Raw genomic sequence first — 22,923 nt, forward strand, 5'->3', positions numbered from 1 at the left:
TAGAATTGATTATCAAGATGCTTTGTCATTGTTAAGATTATAAGCGTTGATCATGTTTAGTAAAAAGAAAACCACATTGCTAGTTTTATTTCATTAATTGGTTACATGCTAACGTATAACACCATGTAATTAGTCAAAATAAATATGTCTCCTGATTCTGTAGGCCTTTTTTTGCACTGGGACTGTCTAGGGTCTCAATATAAATTTGATTTTTTAAAAATTTTTTTCCTTGTATTAGACAGGTTTCAGAGGAAGGAGGTTAAGATCTTGTGGAACTTTATGTAGCCAATATTAAATTTTTCAAAGTAGTGGTAGCATTCTTTAATTTATATTAATAGTCATAACGTATAAATTATTTTTCTTGTCTTTCTTGTCTGTAGGTTTCCCTAATAATTTATCAAGGATTTAAAAAAAATCTTGAATCAATCATAGCAAAATGAATTTATGTAACTAACTTGGAGGTTTTTTCCTTGGTTACGTGCTATAATGCCCAAGGCTGCTTCTGCCCCCACCTCCCTCCCTGCACAGTGTCGAAGTTGCCCCCACAAAATTGCTTGGGGGTTGGGGGTGTTAAGGAGAAGCCGTGGAAGTTGAAGGAAATTTCCAAGAAGTAGCTTTTGTTTTTGGAGAGAATGGGGTGATGTACAACTGTACTTCTGAATTAATTTTCAAAACCCCTTTTTTGAACATCTCATTAGTAGTGTTGACACCTATTGTTAAGTCGACATTTTCCTTCCTGGTAAAAAGACTTAGATGACCAGGTGGTGGTGTGTTCATAATCTTGTTTTTTTTCTCTATACTCAGGAATAAATTTTTTCTTTAAATTTTATTATGAAAACTGTCGAACACTTAGAAAGTATAGACTATGCAAAGACACCCTAACCCCCAGATACCTTCCATAGTAAAGTAGTTATCAAGAGTTGCTGCATTTATTTCATTTATCCACCTTTTTCTTTGCTGAAGTATTTGAAAGCAAGTTTCAGGCATAATGCTATTTTACTGCTACATATTTCCATATTCATCTCTAAATATAGGGACATTTTATTTCATAATGACAGTGCCGTTTATAACACCTAACAAACTTTAACTATAGTAATTTAATACATGGTTCATATTCAGATTTCCCTACCTTGCTCTGAAAGTATCTTTTTACATTGATTTGTTAGAATCAAGATTTAAGCAAGAACCATACATTGTATGATATTTAATGTGAGAGAACTCTGAACTCAGAGAAGCTCTTCACAACCTAAGGTGGTTATTTAAGGATAATTATTTCACATACCTGACTTACCAATATCTTTAGAGAACTCCTGACTTTCTTAATGCACAATTCAGTCTAATTTTCTCTTTAGATAATAAGCTTTATCTGAATAATCTGTCAACTGAAGCCACGGGGTAATATGATGTAATAAAAAGGCTGCCTTCTGTTTTTTTGTTATGAATGTTCCTCATTGAGCTAAAGAGCAGCAGCTACCCCAGCATCTTAAACATCTGTGCTAATTGCCACCTTCCTTCAAAGACCAGTTCTTCCACTTCTGCTCTGGATTCCATCTCCTGTTGTTTTTATTGACTTTGCTTCATTAATTATCAACTTTTATTCAATTGATGTCCAGTTATATTTTCCTCTGTTTCACCTTAAAAACAAAAACAACCCTCCACAGGCTTCACATCCCCCTTGAGCTCTCGCCCCACCACACAGGAAGCCAAATGCTTTGGAAGGTGGTTTGCTGAGTTATGCAGTCAATAGGAATGGAATTAGTTGACCTTAAGCAGTGCTTCCACCGGTATAGCTTCAGTTATACCCGTGTACCTTGCGGGTAGCAGGCCAGAGAGTAGCCTGCTTAGCCAAGACTCCTTCTCCTCCACTTGGGATGGTTACCGCCATTCTATGCTACTATGACTCTTCTTTTTTATATTTTTCCACTGTTGTTCTCCTCTTTTTTCTCTTTAGACTTTTCTTCACTGGAAAGTACAATGCAGTTGATTAGGTTTCAGCCTAATTAATCGTAAGAGTCTAGTTCGAGAGTAAGTTGTCTATAATCTGAAAGAAAGATCTAGACCAGAGGTGTAGGCCTGAAGCTGATGAATGATATATAGTTGACTCTTGTACAATGCAGGGGTTGGGGTACCACCCCTCCATGCAGTGGAAAAGTTAAATGTAACTTCTGGTTGGCCATTTGTATACAGGGTTCCTTCATACCTGCAAATTCAGTGAACTGCAGATCGTGTAGTACTGTGACATTTTTAAAAATCCATGTACAAGTAGACTTGTGCAGCTTAACCTCGTGTTGTTCATTGGTCAGCTGTACAAAATCATAGAGGAATAACAGTGGAAGAGAGAGGAATGCTGAGGAATTCAATTTCATGGTAGAAAAGAATAAGCCTAAAGAAACTTAAGAGTGGCCAGAGAGATAGGAGGAACCCAAGGGAAAAGAGTGTTTCAGGAGGGTTTGGTCAGCTGAGTTAAAAGGCCGCTAAGTTATCACGGACCCAAAAGGGTCCATTAGATATAACAACACTGAAATAATTGGTAATCTTGGTGAGATCTTTTGTTAAATGGAGACAGAATCCGGACCAGAATGGGTAGAAAAGTGAATGCAGTGTAAGGTGGTAATGGATTCACCTGTGAGTGGAAAGTATGGAGGAGAACAGGGAAGTGGAAGGACTTACTTTTTCAGAAAGCTTGATCTTCAAAGGAAGGAATGGTATAAAGACATTTGGTCTGAAGGTTTTATGGATAAAATCTTGATTTGAGCTGTAGAATTTTTAAAAGCTTTTTTTTTTTAGAATAATTCTTTCACATTTTGATGGTATAATTGTCATTCCCCAGTTCTGATTTCATGAACCTTTTCCTCAAAATGAGAACTTGCGTTTCAGAGTTATTCATATTTTGATTATGGGTCACTCAAGCATAATTAGAAAGTCACAAATAGGGAAGTTGAGAGTAGAAGGATGTAAAGGCAGAGAAGGAGTTGAGGTTTTTCTTTGAAAATAAGGAGCATTGACCCTTGGCCTGAGCCCTTGTGAGAAGGAAGTAGGGAGCTGAATTGTATATATGACCTTGCGTGGTGGGCAGAGGGTTGAGAAATACCTGTTTAGCTATGTGTAGGTTAAGTAAAGATTCAGAAGTTTTTCCATCTCAAGCATCCAAGGTAATGAATTTCTAGGACTATAGTGAGACCTGCAGAAGAACAGGCAGGAGCCAGTTGTTCAGAATCATGAAAAATCAAGAAGACTATCATTGAATGGAATATAGAAACACATTTCTCTTGGAATGCACATCTTCAGCAAAGCAAAATGCATGACCAGCGCCTCATTGAAACCTGTGGGGGAGGGAGAGTCTGGGAAGTTTTTAGTAAGTTTTTAAAAACTTATTTGTATAGTACTTACTACTAATTTAGGTTATATAAAGTGTTTATCTTATTTTAGCAAATGTAAAAATTTATTTACTATAATTAGATTAATCTGTGACTTTCCCAGCTACTTGTAAATTCGAAGGTGGATAAGAATTTGGTTGCTATGGGCTAGCTATAAAATCACTTTAAGTAGATTAAAACTTGTTAGAATTTTCAGCTTGTGCAAGATTGATCCATGTTTATGGGTGAAAATATTTTATAATTTCTTAGCCCTTTTGACTAAAACATTCCAAGTAGATTTACTCATAAAATGCTTATTATATTAACGAGTTGCTATCTTGATAAATGAAAATGTTGTTCAATTATATCAGATAAACTTAATAGTTGAGCAGAAATTTTGTTTAAAAATATGAGCACCTGTTTAAATAATATTTTAATGTGATTAAAGTGAATATGTAATTATATAAAAATTTGCAAACTTACCCTACTAATATCTTAATGTATTAAAGAGTTTATGATTTTAACTTAGAGTATAGAAATTATTCCTTCAGCTTATCCCAGTGTTACTAAGCTTTGTACTATACTGTACTACAGTGAAGGGAGCAGTAGCAGTGTCAGTTCAGAGAAGTTAAGTACAGATAAGAGAAGTAGTGAAGACCACAGGAAGGACAGCAAGTGTAGGATCATTTTCCATTATGGACCTTTCCAGGGAACGGCCAGGTAAAATCAAGCAATCCTTTACTCAGCTTTTTAAAAAATGTTTTACCCTTACGTATTCCTTCTCCTCACTAAGATTTGTTTCTTTCTGCAGAGGTTGTTGGATGGACGTATGGGAACTAATGTCCCAAGAATGCAGGGATGAAGTCGTTTTAATTGACTCTAGTTGTCTTTTAGAAACACTAGAAACCTATCTGCGAAAACACAGGTAAGTCTAAAGGGCTTCATGGTATCGTTGGAAGGTGCCTTAGCTGTCAGTCATCGAGACTGACCTGTCCCTGACCTTCTTTATGTAATGGGACTCCAGCCTTCCCGTTAATACCCGGCACTAGGCGGAGCTTAATGTTAGGATAGGCAGTTCCTTCATGGGCTGGCTCTCAGTGTTGACCTTGTGGTGTTGGGCCAGCATTGCCTTTTTTGTAATCTTTACCTATTGGTGCCAGGCCAGCCTTTCAAGAAACACAGAATAATTGTGAATCAAGTAAAGTGTGCTTAATCCCTTTGGAAATTCTAGTACTCCTTGTTTTATGACAAGTGTTTTTATGATGTCATTTTCAAAACTAAAGATAAATTAGCAGCTTTTATAATATAGTAATATTTTGAATTATTTTTTCTTTAATTATTTGTCAAGACCTAAAAATAGAGTTGGAATTCATGTGCTTCATGTACTATAAAAGTAACTTCAGATTTTTCTTTTTAGAATACTACTTTACAAAGGAATTTTCTAAGTGTCATTAACATTTGGAAATTCGTAGGGAGGGAGAGTGCAGTAGGAAAGGAAACTGGTAAGGGAGCCATCTAGAGATGGCATTCTTGGGGGGGAGTTGTACTGTTTTACTATAAATTTGTCACATGTTGGGTTTGTGGTTGTGTGTTCTTTGATTCGGGGACAGATACACACAGTTATTTTGGGAACACTTCTAGAAGACATACTTAAATGATTAAAACTGGTGTTATCAAGATTGGTGTATATTGATGGCGGTGAGCTAATAACCTACATACTAAGTTTATTAAGCATTTTTCTTTTTTCAATTAAAAACTTGCTTGTTTTTTGCCTTTTGGTTGATGATATTCAAGAGAGCAGAGAATGTGTCAATTATATGGAGTTTGGAAAGGGGATTATAAGCGTAAAACATGCAAACATATAGGCCCGTCATAGATTCCTTTCTCTTTAAATACAAACTGATCCTTGTGTTCTGTTTGAGTAGGTTCATCCAAAAGATAGTTTTTTTGAGGGTGATAAATTACTAGTAATTTAGAACTAATGTTTTGGAATTTCCTTTGTTGGTTGTAGCTATTTCCTGTGTTTGGAGGCAATATTTTATATTTATAAGAAAGGTGGGGGAGTTCCCATCGTGGTGCAGTGGTTAACGAATCCAACTAGGAACCATGAGGTTGCGGGTTCGATCCCTACCCTTGTTCAGTGGGTTAACAATCCGGCGTTGCTGTGAGCTGTGGTGTAGGTTGCAGAGGCGGCTCGGATCCCGCGTTGCTGTGGCTCTGGCGTAGGCCAGTGGCTACAGCTCTGATTCGACCCCTAGCCTGGGAACCTCTGTATGCCGCGGGAGTGGCCCAAGAAATGGCAGAAAGACAAAAAAAAAAAAAAAAAAAAAAAAAAAAGTGGAAGTTCCTGTCATGGCTCAGTGGTTAACGAATCTGACTAGCATCCATGAGGAGGCAGGTTCAGTCTCTGGCCTGGCTCAGTGGGTTAAGGATCTGGTGTTGTTCTGAGCTGTGGTGTAGGTTACAGACACGGCTCGGATCCTACATTGCTCTGGCTGTGGCGTAGGCTGGCAGCTACAGCCCCGATTTGACCCCCTAACCTGGGAACCTCCATATGCCTTGGGTGTGGCCCTAAAAAAGCAAAAAAAAATAAATAAATAAAATAAAAAAAAAAGAAAGATGGAGTCCATTTTATAAATACATTAAGGGTGGGGGAGAAGTACATTTAAGAGAATAATTAGGGAGATCGCATCAAATTTGGGTTCTACTGATTATAACTTTGTATAAATTCCTTTTCTGTACCTCAGTGTTTTTCTTTAGGATAAAAATAATGGTAACAGTAATCCAGTATAAGATTTGTTTTAAGATTAAATCTGTTGTGAGGATTTTTTTTTTTTTTTTTGTCTTTTTGCCTTTTCTAGGGCCGCACCTACAGCGTATGGAGGTTCCCAGGCTAGGGGTCTAATTGGAGCTACAGCTGCCGGCCTACACCAGAGCCACAGCAACGCAGAATCTGAGCCGTGTCTGCAACCTACACCACAGCTCACGGTGACGTCAGATCCTTAACCCACTGAGCAAGGCCAGGGATTGAACCAGCAACCTCATGGTTCCTAGTTGGATTCGCTAACCACGGAGCCACGACGGGAACTCCTGTTGTGAGGGTTGATGATACATAATAAGACTTACTTAGAACAGTATCTGGCAGGTAGTAAGCACATCAGTGAACGTTTGCCTGCCAGATTTGAGAGTCTTTGGTACTCTAGTGTATTTAGTTCTTGTTTTAGGTACAGTTTGAGTTTTTGAGGTATAGTTAGTTGAAAGTGATTTCTAAATGTCTTGGCACTTCGACTTTATTTAGTGGACTCTTCTGAGACCTTTATAATACAGTGTTAGAAATGAGGTGTTAGGGAACTGTGAAACCTCTGCCTTAAGAAAACGTTTCACAAAGGTATGTGCAAGGTTACTTTTGAAAGCAGGAAAAGTCAGGGGCGTTCCATCATGGCTCAGCAGAAATGAATCTAACTAGCATCCTTGAGGACACAGGTTCAATCCCTGGCCTCGCTCAGTGGGTTAATGATCTGAAGTTACTGTGGCTGTGGTGTAGGCCAGCAGCTATAGCTCCGATTTGACCCCTAGCCTGGGAACCTCCGTGTGCTGCAGGTGTGGCCCTAAAAAGACCAAAAAAAAAAAAAAAAAAAAAAAAAAAAACTATTCCCTACTGCCGGGGATTGAACCTACATCCCAGGGCTCTCAAGACACTGCTGATCCTGTTACACCACAGTGGGAACTCCAGGGAAGGCTTTTTTAAAAAATCGTGATAGGGAGTTCCTGTTTGGTACAGCAGAAGCAAATCCAACTAGTATCCTTAAGAATGTGGGTATGATCCCTGGCCTCACTCATTGTTAGGAATCTGGTGTCACCATGAGCTGTGGTGTAGGTCACAGACACAGCTTGGATCCTGTGTTGCTGTGGCTGTGGCGTAGGCCAGCAGCTACAGCTCTGATTTGACCCCTAGCCTGGGAACTTCCATATGCTATGGGTGTGGCCCTAAAAAAAAAAATTGTGATAAAAAACATATACATTTACGCTCTTAACAGTTCTTAAGTGTACAGAACAGTATTGTTAATTATTTGCACATTGCTGTACAATGGAGCTCTAGGATTTCCTTTATCTTGCATGACTGAAGCTATACCCATTGAAAACTAACTCCCCGTTTCCCTGCGTCCCCTGCTAGCCACCATTCTATTTTCTGTTCCTTTGAGTTCAGTTACTTTTGTAACTCACCTCACAAAGGTGGAATCCTGCAGTATTTGTCTTTTGTGTCTGACTTGTTTCACTTAGCATAGTGTCCTCAAGGTTCATCCATGTTGTCGTATATGACAGAATTTTCTTCTTTTTTTTTTTTCTTTTCCCTTTTTTTGGCTGCCCCACAGCATATGGAGTTCCTTGGGCCAGGGATCAGATCTGGGTTGCAGTTACAGCCTAAGCCACAGCTCTGGCAACACTGGATCGTTAACCCACAGTGTGGCGCTAGGAATTAAACCTGAGTCCCAGCACTTCCAGGACTTCGCCAGTCCCACTGCACCACAGTGGGAACTCCAGGATTTTCTTCTTTTTTTTAAGGCCGAATAATGTCCTAGTGTATGTATACAATATATACATTTGCCTGTCAGTGGACATTTAGTTGTTCCCACATCTTGGCTATTGTAAATAATGCTGCAGTGAACATGAGCATGTACAGAAAGCTCTTTGAGATCCTGTTTTTAATACTTTTGGATACATACCCAGAATTGGGATTGCTGGATTATATGGTAGTTCTATTTTTTAAATTTTTGAGGAAATGCCATACTGTTTACCTTGCTGGCAGCACCGTTTTACAATCCCATCGACAATGTGCAAGGGTTCCAATTTCTTCAGATCCTTACCAATACTTGTTATTTTCTAATTTTTTGATAGTGGCCATACAATGGGTTTGAGGCGATATGTGGTTTTGATTTTCATTTCCCTGAAGATCAGTGATGTTGAGCATCTTTTCATATGCTTGTTAGCTATTAGTGTATTTTGTTTGGAGGAATGTCTATGCATGTCCTTTGCGTTTTTTTTTTTGGTCTTTTTGCCTTTTCTGGGGCCACTCCCTCGGCATATGGAGGTTCCTAGGCTAAAGGTCGAATCGGAGCTGTAGCCACCAGCCTACGCCAGAGCCACAGCAACGCGGGATTGGAGCTGCGTCTGCAACCTATACCACAGCTCACGGCAACGCCAGATCCTTAACCCACTGAGCGAGGCCAGGGATCAAAGCTGCAACCTCATGGTTCCTAGTCGGATTTGTTAACCACTGAGCCACAATGGGAACTCCCTTTGTCCATTTTTTAATGAAGTTGTTTTTTCTTTGTTATTGAGTTGTAAGAGTTCTTTGTTTATTTTGGACATTAATCTCTTATTCAGTATGTGGTTTATAAATATTTTCTCTATTCCGTAGGTTGTGCTTCATTCTGTTGATTGTTTCCTGTGCTACAGAGAAGTTTTTGATTGTCTCATTTGTCTGTTTTTTCTTTTGTCCCCTGTGCTTTTGATGCCATACCCAAGAAATTCCATTGTCATGTTTTCTTCTAGGGGTTTCATGGTTTCAGAGATAATGTTTAGGTCTTTAAGCCATTTTGAATTAATTTTTGTGTGTATCTGTGTTTTTGTTTTTGTCTTTTTAGGGCTACACCCACAGCATATGGAGGGGTCCAAGACTAGGAGTCAGATTAGAGCTACAGCTGCCAGCCTACACCACAGCCATAGCAACGCAAGATCCGAGCCAAGTCTGCGACCTACACCACAGCTCATGGCAACGATGGATCCTTAACCCACTGAGTGAGGCCAGGGATCGAATCCGCAACCTCATGGTTCCTAGTCGGATTCGTTTCCTCTGCACCATGATGGAAGCTCCAAAAAAGACTTTTTAAAATAAGGATATGTGAGCTATATTCAGAGTAGTCCATTGTACATGGAAGCAACCTAAATGTCTATCAGTAGATGAATAGGTAAGATGTAGTATGTGTACACACCCACACATACACACCACACACTGGAATACTACTGAGCCATAAAAAAGAATGAAATAATGCCAACTGCAATAACATGGACCTAGAGATTGTCATAGTAGGTGAAGTAAATCAGAAAAACAAATACCATGTTAGATCACGTCTATGTAAAATCTAAAATATGTTGCATATGGGAGTCCCTGTCGTGCTTCAGCAGTTCAGCGAACCCAGCTAGCTCCAGGAGGATGCAGGTTCCATCCCTGCCCTTGCTCAGTGGGTTAAGGATCCAGCATTGCCGTGATCTGTGTTGTAGGTCGAAGATGCAACTTGGATCCCGCTTTGCTGTGGTTGTGGTGTAGGCCATCGGCTACAGCTTGGATTCGACCCCTAGCCTGGGAACCTCCATATGCCACGGGTGTGGCCCTGAAAGACAAACAAATAAAATAAAATATAATGCATATGAACTTATTTACAAGCAGAAACAGACTCATAGACATAGAGAACAGATTTATGAGCACCAAAGGGGAGAGGAAGTGGGGGAGGGATAAACTAGGAGTTTGAAATTAGCAGATTTAAACTACTATATGTAAAATATAAACGAGGTCCTACTGTATAGCACAGGGGACTGTATTCAGCATCTTGTAATAAACCATAATGAAAATGAATATGAAAAATAATAAATCTGTGTACACATATATGTATAACTGAATCACTTTGCTGTACACCAGAAACTAACACAACATTGTGCATCAACTGTACTTCCATTTAAAAAAAAGTCCATTGTCTCTGTGGTCCGTATACAGATGCAGGGTAGAGTGGAGGGACCGTGACGGGAGAGGCGAGTCGTGGGAAATACGATTGGCAATAGTAGGTTGAGAAGAGAAGTCACTGAACACCTTGATGAGCTTGGATTTTATTTGTAGACAGTGAGGAGGTTTAAGCTGAGAGTGAGGTAATGAGATTTGTTTTAGAAAATTTTTTTTGGGGGGGGTTCCCATTGTGGCTTAGTGGGTTAAGAACCCGACATGGTGTCTGTGAGGATGTGGGTTTGATCCCTGGCCTCGTTCATTGGGTTAAGGATCGAGCATTGTCACAGGCTGCAGTATAGATATGGCTTGGATCAGGCATTGCTGTGGCCGTGGTGTAGGCTGACAGCTGCAGCTCCAGTTCAACCCCTGGCCCGGAAACTTCCAAATGCCGCAGGTACCTCCATAAAAAGAAAAAAAAAATGTGTCTAGGCAACTTAAAAAGGTCAGAGAGAATTACAAAGAAGGGTCTTTCAAGAGATGTAAGAAAGAATTGATGCCATTTAGCCTCATCCCTAAAAGCAGGACCTAGCGAAGAGTTGGAATTAACTGAGGTTCCATCCTGGGTGACTGTGAGTGGAGGAACATAGGAAGGGTCATTTGGTTTTGGCCAGCGAATTTAATGTGTTGCCTGTTGGACGTTGTGCTGTCCCTTATTTTTCAGTATGGTTTTGGCTCTGAGGCAAGGACAGGTTTTGAGCTGAGCTATAGAGTTGAGAGTCAGGCGTGTTGACTGAAGCTGTGGTAATAGATGAGCTCACCTAGGGAGATGAATATAAATCAAAGAGCAAACTTTCTTCATCCCATCACACCTGATCTCAAAGAGCCAGTCATTAATATTGTGAACCTGGCTTTTTCACCAGCCCGAGTTCTTCATGTGTTCAATAATAAAGAAACCAGACTCAGAATTCCCTGGTGGCTCAGTGGGTTAAGGATCTCGTGTTGTCACTGCTGTGGCTTGGGTTGCAAGTGTAGCAAGGTTTTGATCCCTGACCCAGGAACTTCTGTGTGCTGAAACTGCAGGAAAAAAAAAAAAAGAAACCAGGCTCTATTCTTTTTTCTTTTCTGATTGAATAATGTTGGTTTTCTAAAAGAAAACTTTGTCGTCTTTCTACATTTGCAGTCTTCTACAGTTTTACCACATTATATACACTTAAGTTTAAACCACATTTCTACATATATGTTGTCTGTGTTATGACTGTATGTTGACAAACATGCTTTTTTTGGGGGGGGGGGAATTCAACATCTTGAAAATTACCAGTAAACTAAAAATACATGTACCACTTTCCTGTTCTTCTTGCCCCTCCCCCCCACCCCCACTCCCCATACCCTAGCTAGTGCTGTATTAAAATGTAAAAATTCAAATCAGAGTTTACTGGCTGAAGATACTGTTTTCAGAGACTGAAAGGAGAGGAATCCTAAAATCATTGATTGGTAGCCTTTGTTGTTTTATTTCTGACCTGTGCAAAAAGCTCTTGAAGTGGAGATACGCTAGTCTTTGGCAACTAATGTTTTCTGGGCATGCATTTTGTGAACTAACGGGAATTTGTCTGCCTCATTCTTTTAGGCCCATGTATTTCTCTGGTTTAAAAATCATTTGGAAATGGAGATCTGGCTATACTCATGTAATCCCTAAATGTGTATTTATATATGTGTATGTTTTCAATGTGTGTATGGAGGCTTTTCTTAATGCTCTGTATGGGAGGGGAGGATCATTGCCTAGTACACTGTTACACGCTTCATGAAATAATTACACAGCCAGTTCTTTATTTGGAGATTTTTCTTTTCAACAGGTTTTGCACCGATTGCAAGAATAAAGTCCTCCGAGCATACAATATCCTTATTGGTGAACTTGATTGCAGCAAAGAGAAGGGCTACTGTGCTGCACTTTATGAAGGCTTGCGGTGCTGTCCTCATGAGAGACACATACACGTTTGCTGTGAGACAGACTTCATTGCACATCTTTTGGGTCGTGCTGAGCCAGAGTTCGCAGGAGGGTATGAGTATGTAATTTGCTAGAATGGGCTATCTAGCGCTTTGCTTCATTTTATTACTGAAAGTATATTTCCATCACCTTCTGCCTCAGGGCATAAGATATATATACATATATATATACATATATATATATGTATATATATCTCAAAGTGTGCCTGTAGGAGTTCCCGTTGTAGCTCAGCGGTTAACCCATGAGGACTTGGGTTCAATCCCTGGCCTCGTTCAGTGGGTTAAGGATCTGGCATTGCCATAAGCTGTGGTGTAGATCTCAGACTTGGCTTGGATCCTGCTGACTGTGGCTGTGGCGTAGGCCAGCAGCTGTAGCTCCAATTCGACCCCTGGCCTGGGAATCTCATATGATGCGGCCCTAAAAAGACAAAAAGACAGAAGAAAAAGTGTGCCTGTATAAAGATTTTGCTTTCTTTAAAATAATGCATTTAAGGAGTTCCCGTCGTGGCACAGTGGTTAATGAATCCGACTAGGAACCATGAGGTTTCAGTTTCTATCCCTGGCCTTGCTCTGTGGGTAAAGGATCCGGCGTCGCCATGAGCTGTGGTGTATGTCACAGACACAGCTTGGATCCTGCGTTGCTGTAGCTTTGGTGTAGGCCAGCGGCTATAGCTCCGATTAGACCCCAGCCTGGGAACCTCCATATGCTGTGGGAGCAGCCCAAGAAATGACAGAAAGACTAAAGAATAAATAAATAAATAAATAAATAAAATAAAATAATGCATTTAATTAACTGAGTAAAAATGGAGAAAGTGATCAGTTGTCTGCTCCTTGTTGCTTGAAATTGGTAGGCTTTCTTGGGCTTTCATTGTTATGGATTATCATTTTCATTTGAAAATGATTAGAAGAGATTCCCCCCCCATCCATGTGTTTCCATGTTTAAATTTTGTTCATAATGATGGTTTTTGCATAGGAAGAGAGATCTTTGCAGCAGGGGGTTAAGAAATACTTTATTGAATGTAATTCATGAACTGTATATATCATTATTAGGAACCTAAAATTTTATCTCTGGCTTTGTTGTAAAAAGAAAATCAGGAAAAGTTGTTCACAGAATAAATTGAATGCATTTCCCTTTGTGTTTTGTGTATCAACTGATTTGAGTGCCTATTTTCTGCAAGGCATTTAGAATACAAACACTCTTTTATCACTAATGTTTGTAAACACTTCTACTTTTGCCCACAATTAAATTACTTTGTACTGCTTTTCTCCATATCCTCTCAAAAAAAGAAACAAAAAACAAATAGACATTTGCTATAATTGGAAGGTGAACTGTCATGCTTACTGTGAGCTGAACACTTATATGTGATGACTTCTCTGTACCCCAGAAAACATCTCTTTAGGGCCAGTTCCTGAATTACCTTATTTTTAACAGTGTTAAGACCGAGTTATATTTGCATGTGTATTTCTTACTGATTATATAATGTATGCTTATGTGTTTAGATATACATTGAGTTTGAATGTGTAACTGTCTTGTTACTAGTTTATTATTGGGTATGCAGATTGTGTTTAATACCTGAACTTGGGGAGTTCTTTTGTGGCTCAGCAGGTTAAGAACCTGACTAATATCCATGAGGCTGTGGGTTTGATCCCTGGCCTCTCTCAGTGGGTTAAGGATCTGGCTTTGCTGTGAGCCGTGGTATAGGTCACAGACATGGCTTGGATCCTGTGTTGCTGTGGCTGTGACATAGGCCAGCAGCTACAGCTCCAATTCAACCCCTAGCCTGGGAACTTTCATGTGCTGCAGATGTGGCCCTAAAAAGCAAAAAAAAAAAAAACAAAAAACAACAACAAAAAAAAAATTGAAAAAACCTGAACTTGCAGAGATGTTACAACTTTTACTGTTTCAGTTTAAGGGTGGTAGGAAATATGTGTGATTTATTTTCCTTTATAGGAGAAGAGAAAGGCATGCTAAGACAATAGATATAGCTCAAGAAGAAGTTCTGACCTGCTTGGGAATTCATCTTTATGAAAGACTGCATCGAATCTGGCAAAAACTACGAGCAGAAGAGCAGACATGGCAGATGCTTTTCTATCTTGGTGTTGATGCTTTACGCAAGAGTTTTGAGGTAAGAACAGTGGGCCATTTCAATGTCCAAGATTGTTTAAAGTTCTGGGACTGAATCTTAGTGTTAATTGCTGTTCTTACCTTGCCTTAAAGGGCTGTGATCCACTGGGCCTGGCTTTGGGTGTTCAAGAGAAGAGTATTTTGGGGAACTGAAATTTAGATGTTAGTAGAGTTTTCTTTGTTTTTCAATCCTGTTACTATGCCAGCATTGGTTTTTAGACATTCTCAGAGTAGAAAACTGAGGTTGATAATTATTAAATGAGATGCTGCTGTGAAATATAACTATCGACAAGTTAAAAGCAGTCCCCAAATAAGCATCAAAATTAGAAACATTTAGGGAGTTCCTGTTGTGGCTCAGTGGGTTAAGAATCTGTCTAATATCCATGAGGATGCAGGTTCTATCCTTGGCTTCACTCAGTGGGTTAAGGATCCGGCATTGCCACAAGCTGCAGCATTAAGCTGCAGGTGGGGCCTGGATTTGGTGTTGCTGTGGCTGTGGTGTAGGCCAGTGGCTGCAGCTCCAATTTGACCCCTGGCCCAGGAACTTGCATATGCCATAGGTGCGGCCATAAAGAGAAAAAAAAAATTAGAAACATTTAATGAGTCCTATTTTGCCTGCTTCTTTCCAATTGTGTGAAGTAAATGCTGTCTGAATGCCATGATGGTAGAGCTACTTTTGAGAAGCACACTGAAGGCTCTTTATAATGCTGGTATTGGGTTTCATGCTTGTGATTGGTAACTTTTTTGGGGGGGGTTATATTCTGTAGAACATAAATTTTTTGGCTAGTAAATATTTTGTTGTATTCTAGGGCATGGTTATAACTCTTTTAACTGGTCACCAGTCCCTATTGAGAATGGTATGAAAGCTCTAAACCCCCTTTTCAGAAGCCCACTGATGAACTTTAAACACTGTTCTGGGGAGTCTAAGGAGATGTGTGCCAGTTTTTGCCGAATAGCTTTCTTATTCCTTTTCTCTTTGTGTGTTTGTGTCTTCTGAAACTGGATCATATAATCAGGTTAAATAGTTTTCTCATTTTATGAAGAAATGAATGAATATATGCTTTACTATGTTAAAATTCAGAAAACTGTTAAAATTCAAAATATCCTAACTGCCAGTTTGGAATATGGGTATGTGTAAGTCTACCTTTCCCATAGGGATTAGTTGTAAATTCACTTCCTGAGTAGATTTTGAGACTCATCACTTAAGGTATTAAAATTTAAAATTCTTTGTGAGGGCTACCTGACAAAATTGCAGCACGAAATACCAGTTTCTGTGTGGGTGTGGGTGTGGGTACAGGTGTGGGTGTGGTTGCAGGTGTGTGTGTGTGTGTGTGGGTGGGTGGGTGGGTGGGTGTCATCATTTAAACTTAACAAATGAGAATTTCCCTGGAAAATAAAGGGAAGTTTGGGCCTATGTTCAGTCTAAGCTTTTGTTTTTATAATAGATGACTGTGGAAAAAGTACAGGGTATTAGTCGATTGGAACAACTTTGTGAAGAATTTTCAGAGGAGGAACGAGTAAGAGAACTCAAGCAAGAAAAGAAGCGCCAAAAACGGAAGAATAGACGAAAAAATAAATGTGTATGTGATATTCCTACTCCCTTACAAACAGCAGATGAAAAGGAAGTAAACCAAGAGAAGGTAGTATTTTTTGCGGGGAGGGGTCGTAAAGGAGAAAAAGACAGCTTTATTGCTTTGCCGGGCAAAGGGGACCACAGCAGGCTAATGCCTTAAAGACTGTGCCCCCCATTATTTCCTAATATTGACTCATAGCTGTATAGCTTTTTGCTAGATTTAGCATTTTTACAATACTTTCCCAGAGTATGGGCTCCCGTGTCTTGTATATTGGCTTTTCATTTCTTAATATAATCTGAATAAACCAAAATCTTTAATGTCATGGCTTTGTTTTATAAAGACAATGTTGGATAGTTTTATTACCTGATCTTAGCATTCTGTTAGATTAAAGGCCAAATGTGGAAAGTTAACTCCATGTATTACCTAGAGTACTTCTTAACTTTCCATCTCAGGACCCCTTTGCATTCTTAAAAATTAAGGTACCCAATCAGATTATATGTATATGGATTATACTTATGAGTATTCACTGCTTTAGAAATTAAAATGGAGGAGTTCCCACTGTAGCTCAGTGGATTAAGAATCTAAAACTGCAGTGGCTTGGGTCACTGAGGAGGTGTGGGTTCCATCCCTAGCCTGGCACAGTGAGTAAAAGGATCCGGCATCACAGCAGTTGCAGTTGCAGCTCAGATTCAATCCCTGGCCTGGGCTACGAGTGTGGCCATTTAAAAAAAAAAAAAAAAAAAAATTTGAAAAATAACTGTTTTCCTCCCAAAATTGAGAAGGGTGGCATTATTTTATATTGTTGCAAATCTCTTTAATATTTGGCCTAAAAAGAAGTAGATTCTCATATCTCCTTCTCTATTCAGTCTTTTTGCATATGTTGCTTGGTTAAAGATAGGACGAAGAAAGTCTGACCTCACACAGATATATATACATATATATGTGTGTGTGTATATATATGTGTGTGTGTGTGTGTGTGTGTGTATAGAAAAGGGAGGAGTATTTTAATATAAACCTATTCTTCTTTGGCATTGTAACTTGACAGGTGGTAGTTTTTTAAAAGATTAGTTGCAGTGTGGAACCTGACACCTTGTCAATGACCTGTTCATACTCTTAAGTTAAAATCTGTTGGTCTCTCTTGGTGCTTTGAATAGATTTTATTCATGCATGATTCTGTAACATGAGGCTTTGTTCATTCGAAAGATAATGGTTCACTGATTTATGCAGATCTTCCCATTTCATTATAGAATATCAGATAATCATGTTAAAGCTATTACTGATCTCATCAGAAGCACTGAGGGTCTTCAACCTCATTGTGTTTGTATATGTAAGTTTTCAAAATTCTGATTGTAGTTTGAAAGTTTGCATCTTAATCAGTGATGACAAATACTATCCATTTTCTTCCTTTAAAGAGATGGGCTGACTTCATTCATTTATGAGAAAATGCCTTTTAAATATCCAAATCTGAATAACCATAGTTTGTCTCTCATTCTTTCATTCAAATGAAATTGATGTTCTAGGAAAAGCAGCTAGTTTAGCTTGCAATTCAAACAGTTGCACGAGTATTTCCTTGAGACAACCATTATATATTGGTATGTAGCAAAAGTACTTTCAGCATTCTTATTTGTCACAGACTAATAAAAAGACCTCTTCTCTGGATTTCCTGTTGTGGCTCAGCTCTAACGAACCCAACTAGTATCCATGAGGATGCAGGTTCGATCCCTGGCCCAACTCAGTGGATTAAGGATCCAGTGTTGTCTCGAGCTGCAGTGTAGGTCTCAGATGAGGCTTGGATCTGGTCTTGCTGTGGCTGTGGTGTAGGCCAGCAGCTGCAGCTCCAATTTGACCCCTAGTCTGGGAATTTCCATATGCCCGTGGTTGCAGCCCTAAAAAAAGAAATGTACACATAATAAAAAAGACCTTTTCTCCATGAGTTGGTATTTAACAAAAGTAATATTTTTACTGCTTCATCAAAGACATTCATAAGTGAAATATCCTTTTATTTATTTATTTATTTCCTGATGAGAGAGCTTGACAAGTGACGAATATGGTGACTATTAGTACACACTTTGGTTGCCTTTGATTTGGTAAGTGTCAAGACAGTGAGAAAGGCAAATCACATGTCAGTATTAGGTTGAAGATGATTTTGACCTAGGGAACCCCTGGAGTCAGCAGACCACACTCAGAGAACTGTGACTCTAGATGTCCCCGATAACATTAAATCTTTTTTTTTTTGGTCTTTTTGTCTTTTTGCCATTTCTTGGGTCGCTCCCGCGGCATATGGAGGTTCCCAGGCTTGGGGTCTAATCGGAGCTGTAGCCACCAGCCTACGCCAGAGCCATAGCAACGTGGGATCCGAGCCGCGTCTGTGGCCTACACCACAGCTCACGGCAACGCCAGATTGTTAACCCACTGAGCAAGGGCAGGGATCGAACCCGCAACCTCATGGTTCCTAGTCGGATTCGTTAACCACTGTGCCACGACGGGAACTCCTACCATTAAATCTTAACTTACTTTTAGTTGGTTCTTTGTTTTGAAGTGAATTCGTGATTTTTCATGAAAATAGTTTTTTTTTTCCTTCATTTTTAACCTCAGAACTCCTGTCTAATTGATTATGTTAATAAAGAAATTAAAATACAGCCATTGTGAAGGTAAAGCTTTTTACTGTCTCTTAATTTTGGATCCTTAAAGGAAACAGACTTCATAGAAAACAGCTGCAAAGCCTGTGGCAGCACTGAAGATGGCAATAGTTGTGTAGAAGTAATTGTTACCAATGAAAATACATCATGTACCTGTCCTAGCAGTGGCAATCTCTTGGGGTCCCCTAAAATAAAGAAAGGTAAGTAAATGGTCTTAAAAAAATTAACTCAAGTTTATTCTTTTTTTTTTTAAATTTTTTGGCTGCCCACAGTATATGGAGTTTCCAGGCCAGGGATGAGATCCAAACCACAGTTGTGACCTCTCCCGCCACTGTGGCAATGCTGGATCTTTTAACCCACTGTGCCAGGCTAGGGATCGAACCTGGCATGTAGAGGTACTGTCAATCTCATTGTGCCACAATGAGAACTCCTTTCTTTATTTTAAATACAAGTGCTTTGGGAGTTCCTGTCGTGGCTCAGTGGAAATGAATCTGACTAGCATCCATGAGGATGCAGATTTGATTCCTGGCCTCACTCAGTGGGTTAAGGATCCAGCATTGCTGTGAGCTGTGGTGCAGGTTGCCGATACGGCTCAGATCCCAAGTTGCTGTGGCTGTGGCACAGGCCAGTGGCTATAGCTCTGATTTGACCCCTAGCCTGGGAACCTCCATATGCCACGAGTGTGGCCCTAAAAAGACAAAAATAAATAAGCGTTTATTTATGTATTATTTATTTACTTTTCTTTTTAGGGCTGCACCTATGGCATATGAAAGTTCCTAGGTTAGGGGTCCAATTTGAGCTGCAGCTGCCGGTCGACACCACAGCCACAGCAACACCAGATCTGAGCCGAATCTGCGACTTACTGTGCAGCTCATGGCAACGCTGGATCCTTAACCCACTGAGCGAGGCCAGGGATCGAACCCGCATCCTCATGGATACTAGTCAGGTTCATTGCCGCCTAGCCACAACAGGAACTCCTCCTATAAGAGCTTTTAGAGATGCTGTAACCTAGAATTTAGAAACTACTTTATAGCCCCAAGAATATCATATAATTTAGTCAGACACTTAGTATTTCCTTGTTCTATATGGTGTTTGATTTGTTAAATAATAACAAAATAAAAAACTGTAAAACCATAATAAAATTTTTTGTTATTTAATATACTTGTTACTTTCAGTAAGTAGACCATCAATTTTGAAATTTTTTTTTTGTGGTCACCAGTTGGTTCATTCTTTGTCTTAATATATTTATTCGCATGTTAATTGTAACTCTCACTCGATTTATTCTCAGGCTTATCTCCACACTGTAATGGTAGTGATTGTGGCTATTCATCTAGCATGGAAGGGAGTGAAACAGGTTCTCGAGAGGGTTCGGATGTTGCCTGCACTGAAGGCATTTGTAATCATGACGAACACGGTAGGTTCAGGTTGAACTTGCAATTCAAATAATGTAGCAATTATTTCTGCTACATGGCTTCTTTAAGCACATAAATAAGAGTATTGATTTCTGCAGGTGATGATTCCTGTGTTCATCACTGTGAAGACAAAGAGGATGATGGCGATAGTTGTGTTGAATGTTGGGCAAATTCTGAAGAGAACAACACCAAAGGAAAAAATAAAAAGAAGAAAAAGAAAAGCAAGATGTTGAAATGTGATGAACACGTAAGTCTCACAACTTGGAATTTCTATTTATTTATTTAATTATTTAATTATTTATTTTTTGCTCTTTTAGGGCCACACCTAAGGCATATGGAGGTTCCCAGGCTAGGGGTCAAAGCACAGCTACAGCTGCCAGCCTATGCCACAGCCACAGCAACAGGAGATCCGAGCCATGTCTTTGACCTACACCACAGCTCATGGCAAGGCCCGATTGCTGACCTACTGAGCAAGGCCAGGGATCAAACCCGCAACCTCATCATTCCTAGTCATATTCGTTAACCACTGAGCCACGATCGGGAACTCTGTAAGCTGTGTAATCTTAATCTGAGCAGTTTGCTTGAACTGCTTTTCCATCTGTAAAATGGAGATAATAGTCCCTATCAGATTAGGTTCTGTGAAGATGAAGTGAGATTATATTGATGTATTAGCATGGTGTTTGGTGTGCAGTAAGTGCCTCGTATCTGCCTGCTGTTGCTCTCATTCAGTATTCCTTAACACACTGTATTCCTTAACACTCTGTCAGGGCATTTTTTTTTTTTTTTTTTTTTCCTGTATACAATAGTAATCACTATTATTTCTTGTCTTTTTACTGTGAAATCCTTTTGTTGTGATTTCAGATCCAAAAGCTTGGAGGCTGTATTACAGATCCAGGTAATCGAGAGACCTCAGGAAATACCATGCACACAGTGTTTCACCGCGACAAGACCAAAGATGCACATCCTGAAAGCTGTTGCAGCTCTGAAAAGGGTGGGCAGCCACTCCCTTGGTTTGAGCATAGGAAAAACGTACCACAGTTTGCAGAACCTACAGAAACGTCGTTTGGTCCTGATTCTGGAAAAGGTGCCAAGAGCTTAGTTGAACTCCTTGTAAGTAAGCCATGATACATTTTTGTGGATAACTGATTGCTCACAGGGTAGATGTGGGAGGGGATGAAGTTGGGGATGGGAGGAGGCTTTTAAGAAATTAATAGTAATTCATTAGTTCTTGGTGACTTCATTGCTGTTCTTCCACTTATGGTTTGTATAACTGCTCTGGAGCACATTTCCTTATCCTCCTTTGTCTCAAAGGTAGAAGAGACAGGTTGAGGGAAGGGGATAGAGTTAGCATTATGTCCAAGAGTCTGACTCCTTGACGAGGGTTATCCTGAGCAAATTGCCTTTCAAAATGGTAATTTATGGTAGCCACCCTTTTCAGACCAGGAAAGAATATAGAAGCTGAACTAGAGCCCACTTGCCAGGTTACTTCCTTTAGGTGTTTTGTAGGATAAAAGCATAACTGAACTTGGAAAATCTTTTATACTCGGCTCTAAATCTTCATACTTTAGATGAATTATTCCTGATTCCGAGGCCCTCAGTGTGTAGTTTATGTGGGACTTGGAGGAGGAGCAAGGAAGTAGAAGGGTAGTTTCTTTTCAGGAGTCATTACAGAATACCTAGGGAGCCAAATCCTTAGAATACTAGTTTTTTTTTTTTTTTTTTTCATATGGTTGTAAAGTTTACTGGTTGTACTGTGTGACTTACTTGACAAGTTAAAAAAATTATATTTTACTTAATTTGTTTTTTGTTTTTTTAACCTAATTTGTAGAGATGAGAGTTTCAACATAGAACCAGCCAGAGTTAAGTCTGGTCATTTAAAATGTAGTAGCTAGTTGTAACCATCTCTCACTGTTTAAGGCTAAGGTGTGTTGGCAGTCTGCTTGTATGCTTCTAGGACAAATGCAAGTTGAGTTGCATTTTATTCTTAACTTAGTACTTTCTGAGACAGAATGCCAGTATACTTATCCTTTAAACATCCCAGTTAAAGACTTGATATGACTGAATTGAAACTAAAAGGTAGACTAATTTCTGGCTGTCCTCCATCAGCACAGCGTTTTGCATTCTTAATTTGTCATAGTCTTAACCACTGCTTTAATTTGCAGGATGAGTCTGAATGTACTTCAGATGAGGAAATCTTTATCTCACAAGATGAAATACAGTCATTTATGGCTAATAACCAGTCTTTCTACAGCAATAGAGAACAATACCGACAGCATCTGAAGGAGAAATTTAATAAATACTGCCGCTTAAATGATCACAAGAGGCCCATTTGTAGTGGCTGGTTGACAACGGCTGGAGCAAATTAAATAAATAAAATAGCTCTGTCTTTCAATGAAACACTCAAGATGACTACTGCGCCTTCTCTTTCAAAAAAAAAACTCTTAATTTAGTGACTTATGGCAAAATTTTATCTTAAATCAATGTGATTCTTTCTTGTTTGGGGAGACGGTGGAGGTAACCTCATTAGTTTGTTCTTTCTTCAGGCTTGTGTCTTTAGTTGTGTGGCTGCGCAGGCCTGCCGTATGATTTAAGCCATCTCTTTTCATTAAATGTTTCTCTTCCTGTGAGACTTGCTAAAAAGCAACTTAGTGGCAAAAAGTAATGTTGTACTTATACTTCTGTACAGAAATGACAATGAGCTGAATATATGGTTTTACAAAGTAGACATCCACTTGCGAAATGTTTGGATGTAATGTTAAAGCGCAATGTGCAAAATTTAAAATAAAGAATATTTATTAATATGCATAGTAAAATTTGGTGTACATGTTTCTGCTTAATGTGTGGCAGTATTTTAATTTGCCACCTGTGGTCCTGGTGCTGGCCAATGTCAGTGTTAGAGAGGGTGAAGAGCCAATGAAGAGAGAGAGGTACAGCTTATTGAAGACAAAATTCTTCCCTTAATCAGAGTTGACAACCAAGAGAAGCAGTTTCCAGGTGTTTGAAAGAAAAAATTTGCTGCAATACCTTTAAATCCTGGCTAGCATCTTACTTCCTCATGAGACTTATAATTGCTATTATTAAAAGTTCCCTGATACTTA

At 39.3% G+C, this 22,923-nt stretch overlaps 1 protein-coding gene and 1 long non-coding RNA gene across 11 annotated transcripts in view; one reads left to right on the plus strand and one right to left on the minus strand.

The window, feature by feature from the left end:
- The window catches only part of GGNBP2 (gametogenetin binding protein 2), a 36,999-nt gene extending 14,361 nt beyond the window's left edge, over positions 1-22,638 (plus strand). Inside the window, exons 1-11 of one of the 10 annotated variants that reach the window (XM_084985076.1) lie at positions 560-3,355; positions 3,951-4,076; positions 4,168-4,281; positions 11,925-12,128; positions 14,027-14,201; positions 15,646-15,780; positions 18,466-18,613; positions 19,702-19,827; positions 19,924-20,072; positions 20,687-20,935; positions 21,988-22,638. In XM_084985076.1, the coding sequence (XP_084841202.1) occupies positions 4,178-4,281; positions 11,925-12,128; positions 14,027-14,201; positions 15,646-15,780; positions 18,466-18,613; positions 19,702-19,827; positions 19,924-20,072; positions 20,687-20,935; positions 21,988-22,191 (1,494 nt within the window). In that variant the 5' untranslated portion in view covers positions 560-3,355; positions 3,951-4,076; positions 4,168-4,177 and the 3' untranslated portion in view covers positions 22,192-22,638. Of the gene's footprint in view, positions 1-559; positions 3,356-3,950; positions 4,077-4,167; positions 4,282-11,924; positions 12,135-14,026; positions 14,202-15,645; positions 15,841-18,465; positions 18,614-19,701; positions 19,828-19,923; positions 20,073-20,686; positions 20,936-21,987 lie in introns of those variants that run through there. The other 9 variants (XM_084985075.1, XM_005669023.4, XM_005669026.4 and 6 more) reach the window with 9 other exon arrangements.
- Positions 1,021-13,943, minus strand: LOC146398229 (uncharacterized). Its single transcript, XR_014821365.1, has 3 exons — positions 12,774-13,943; positions 6,445-8,427; positions 1,021-4,993 (listed from the first exon to the last, which is right to left on the minus strand). It is a non-coding gene; the product is annotated as an uncharacterized LOC146398229 (long non-coding RNA).
- Positions 22,639-22,923: the final 285 nt, after the last annotated feature.

Source organism: Sus scrofa, chromosome 12 (genome assembly GCF_054392235.1).
Source record: "Sus scrofa isolate SSC_HxYL_T2T_F1_AM1 chromosome 12, Sscrofa_HxYL_maternal_Yorkshire_Landrace_v2.0, whole genome shotgun sequence".
Lineage (NCBI taxonomy): Eukaryota > Metazoa > Chordata > Mammalia > Artiodactyla > Suidae > Sus > Sus scrofa.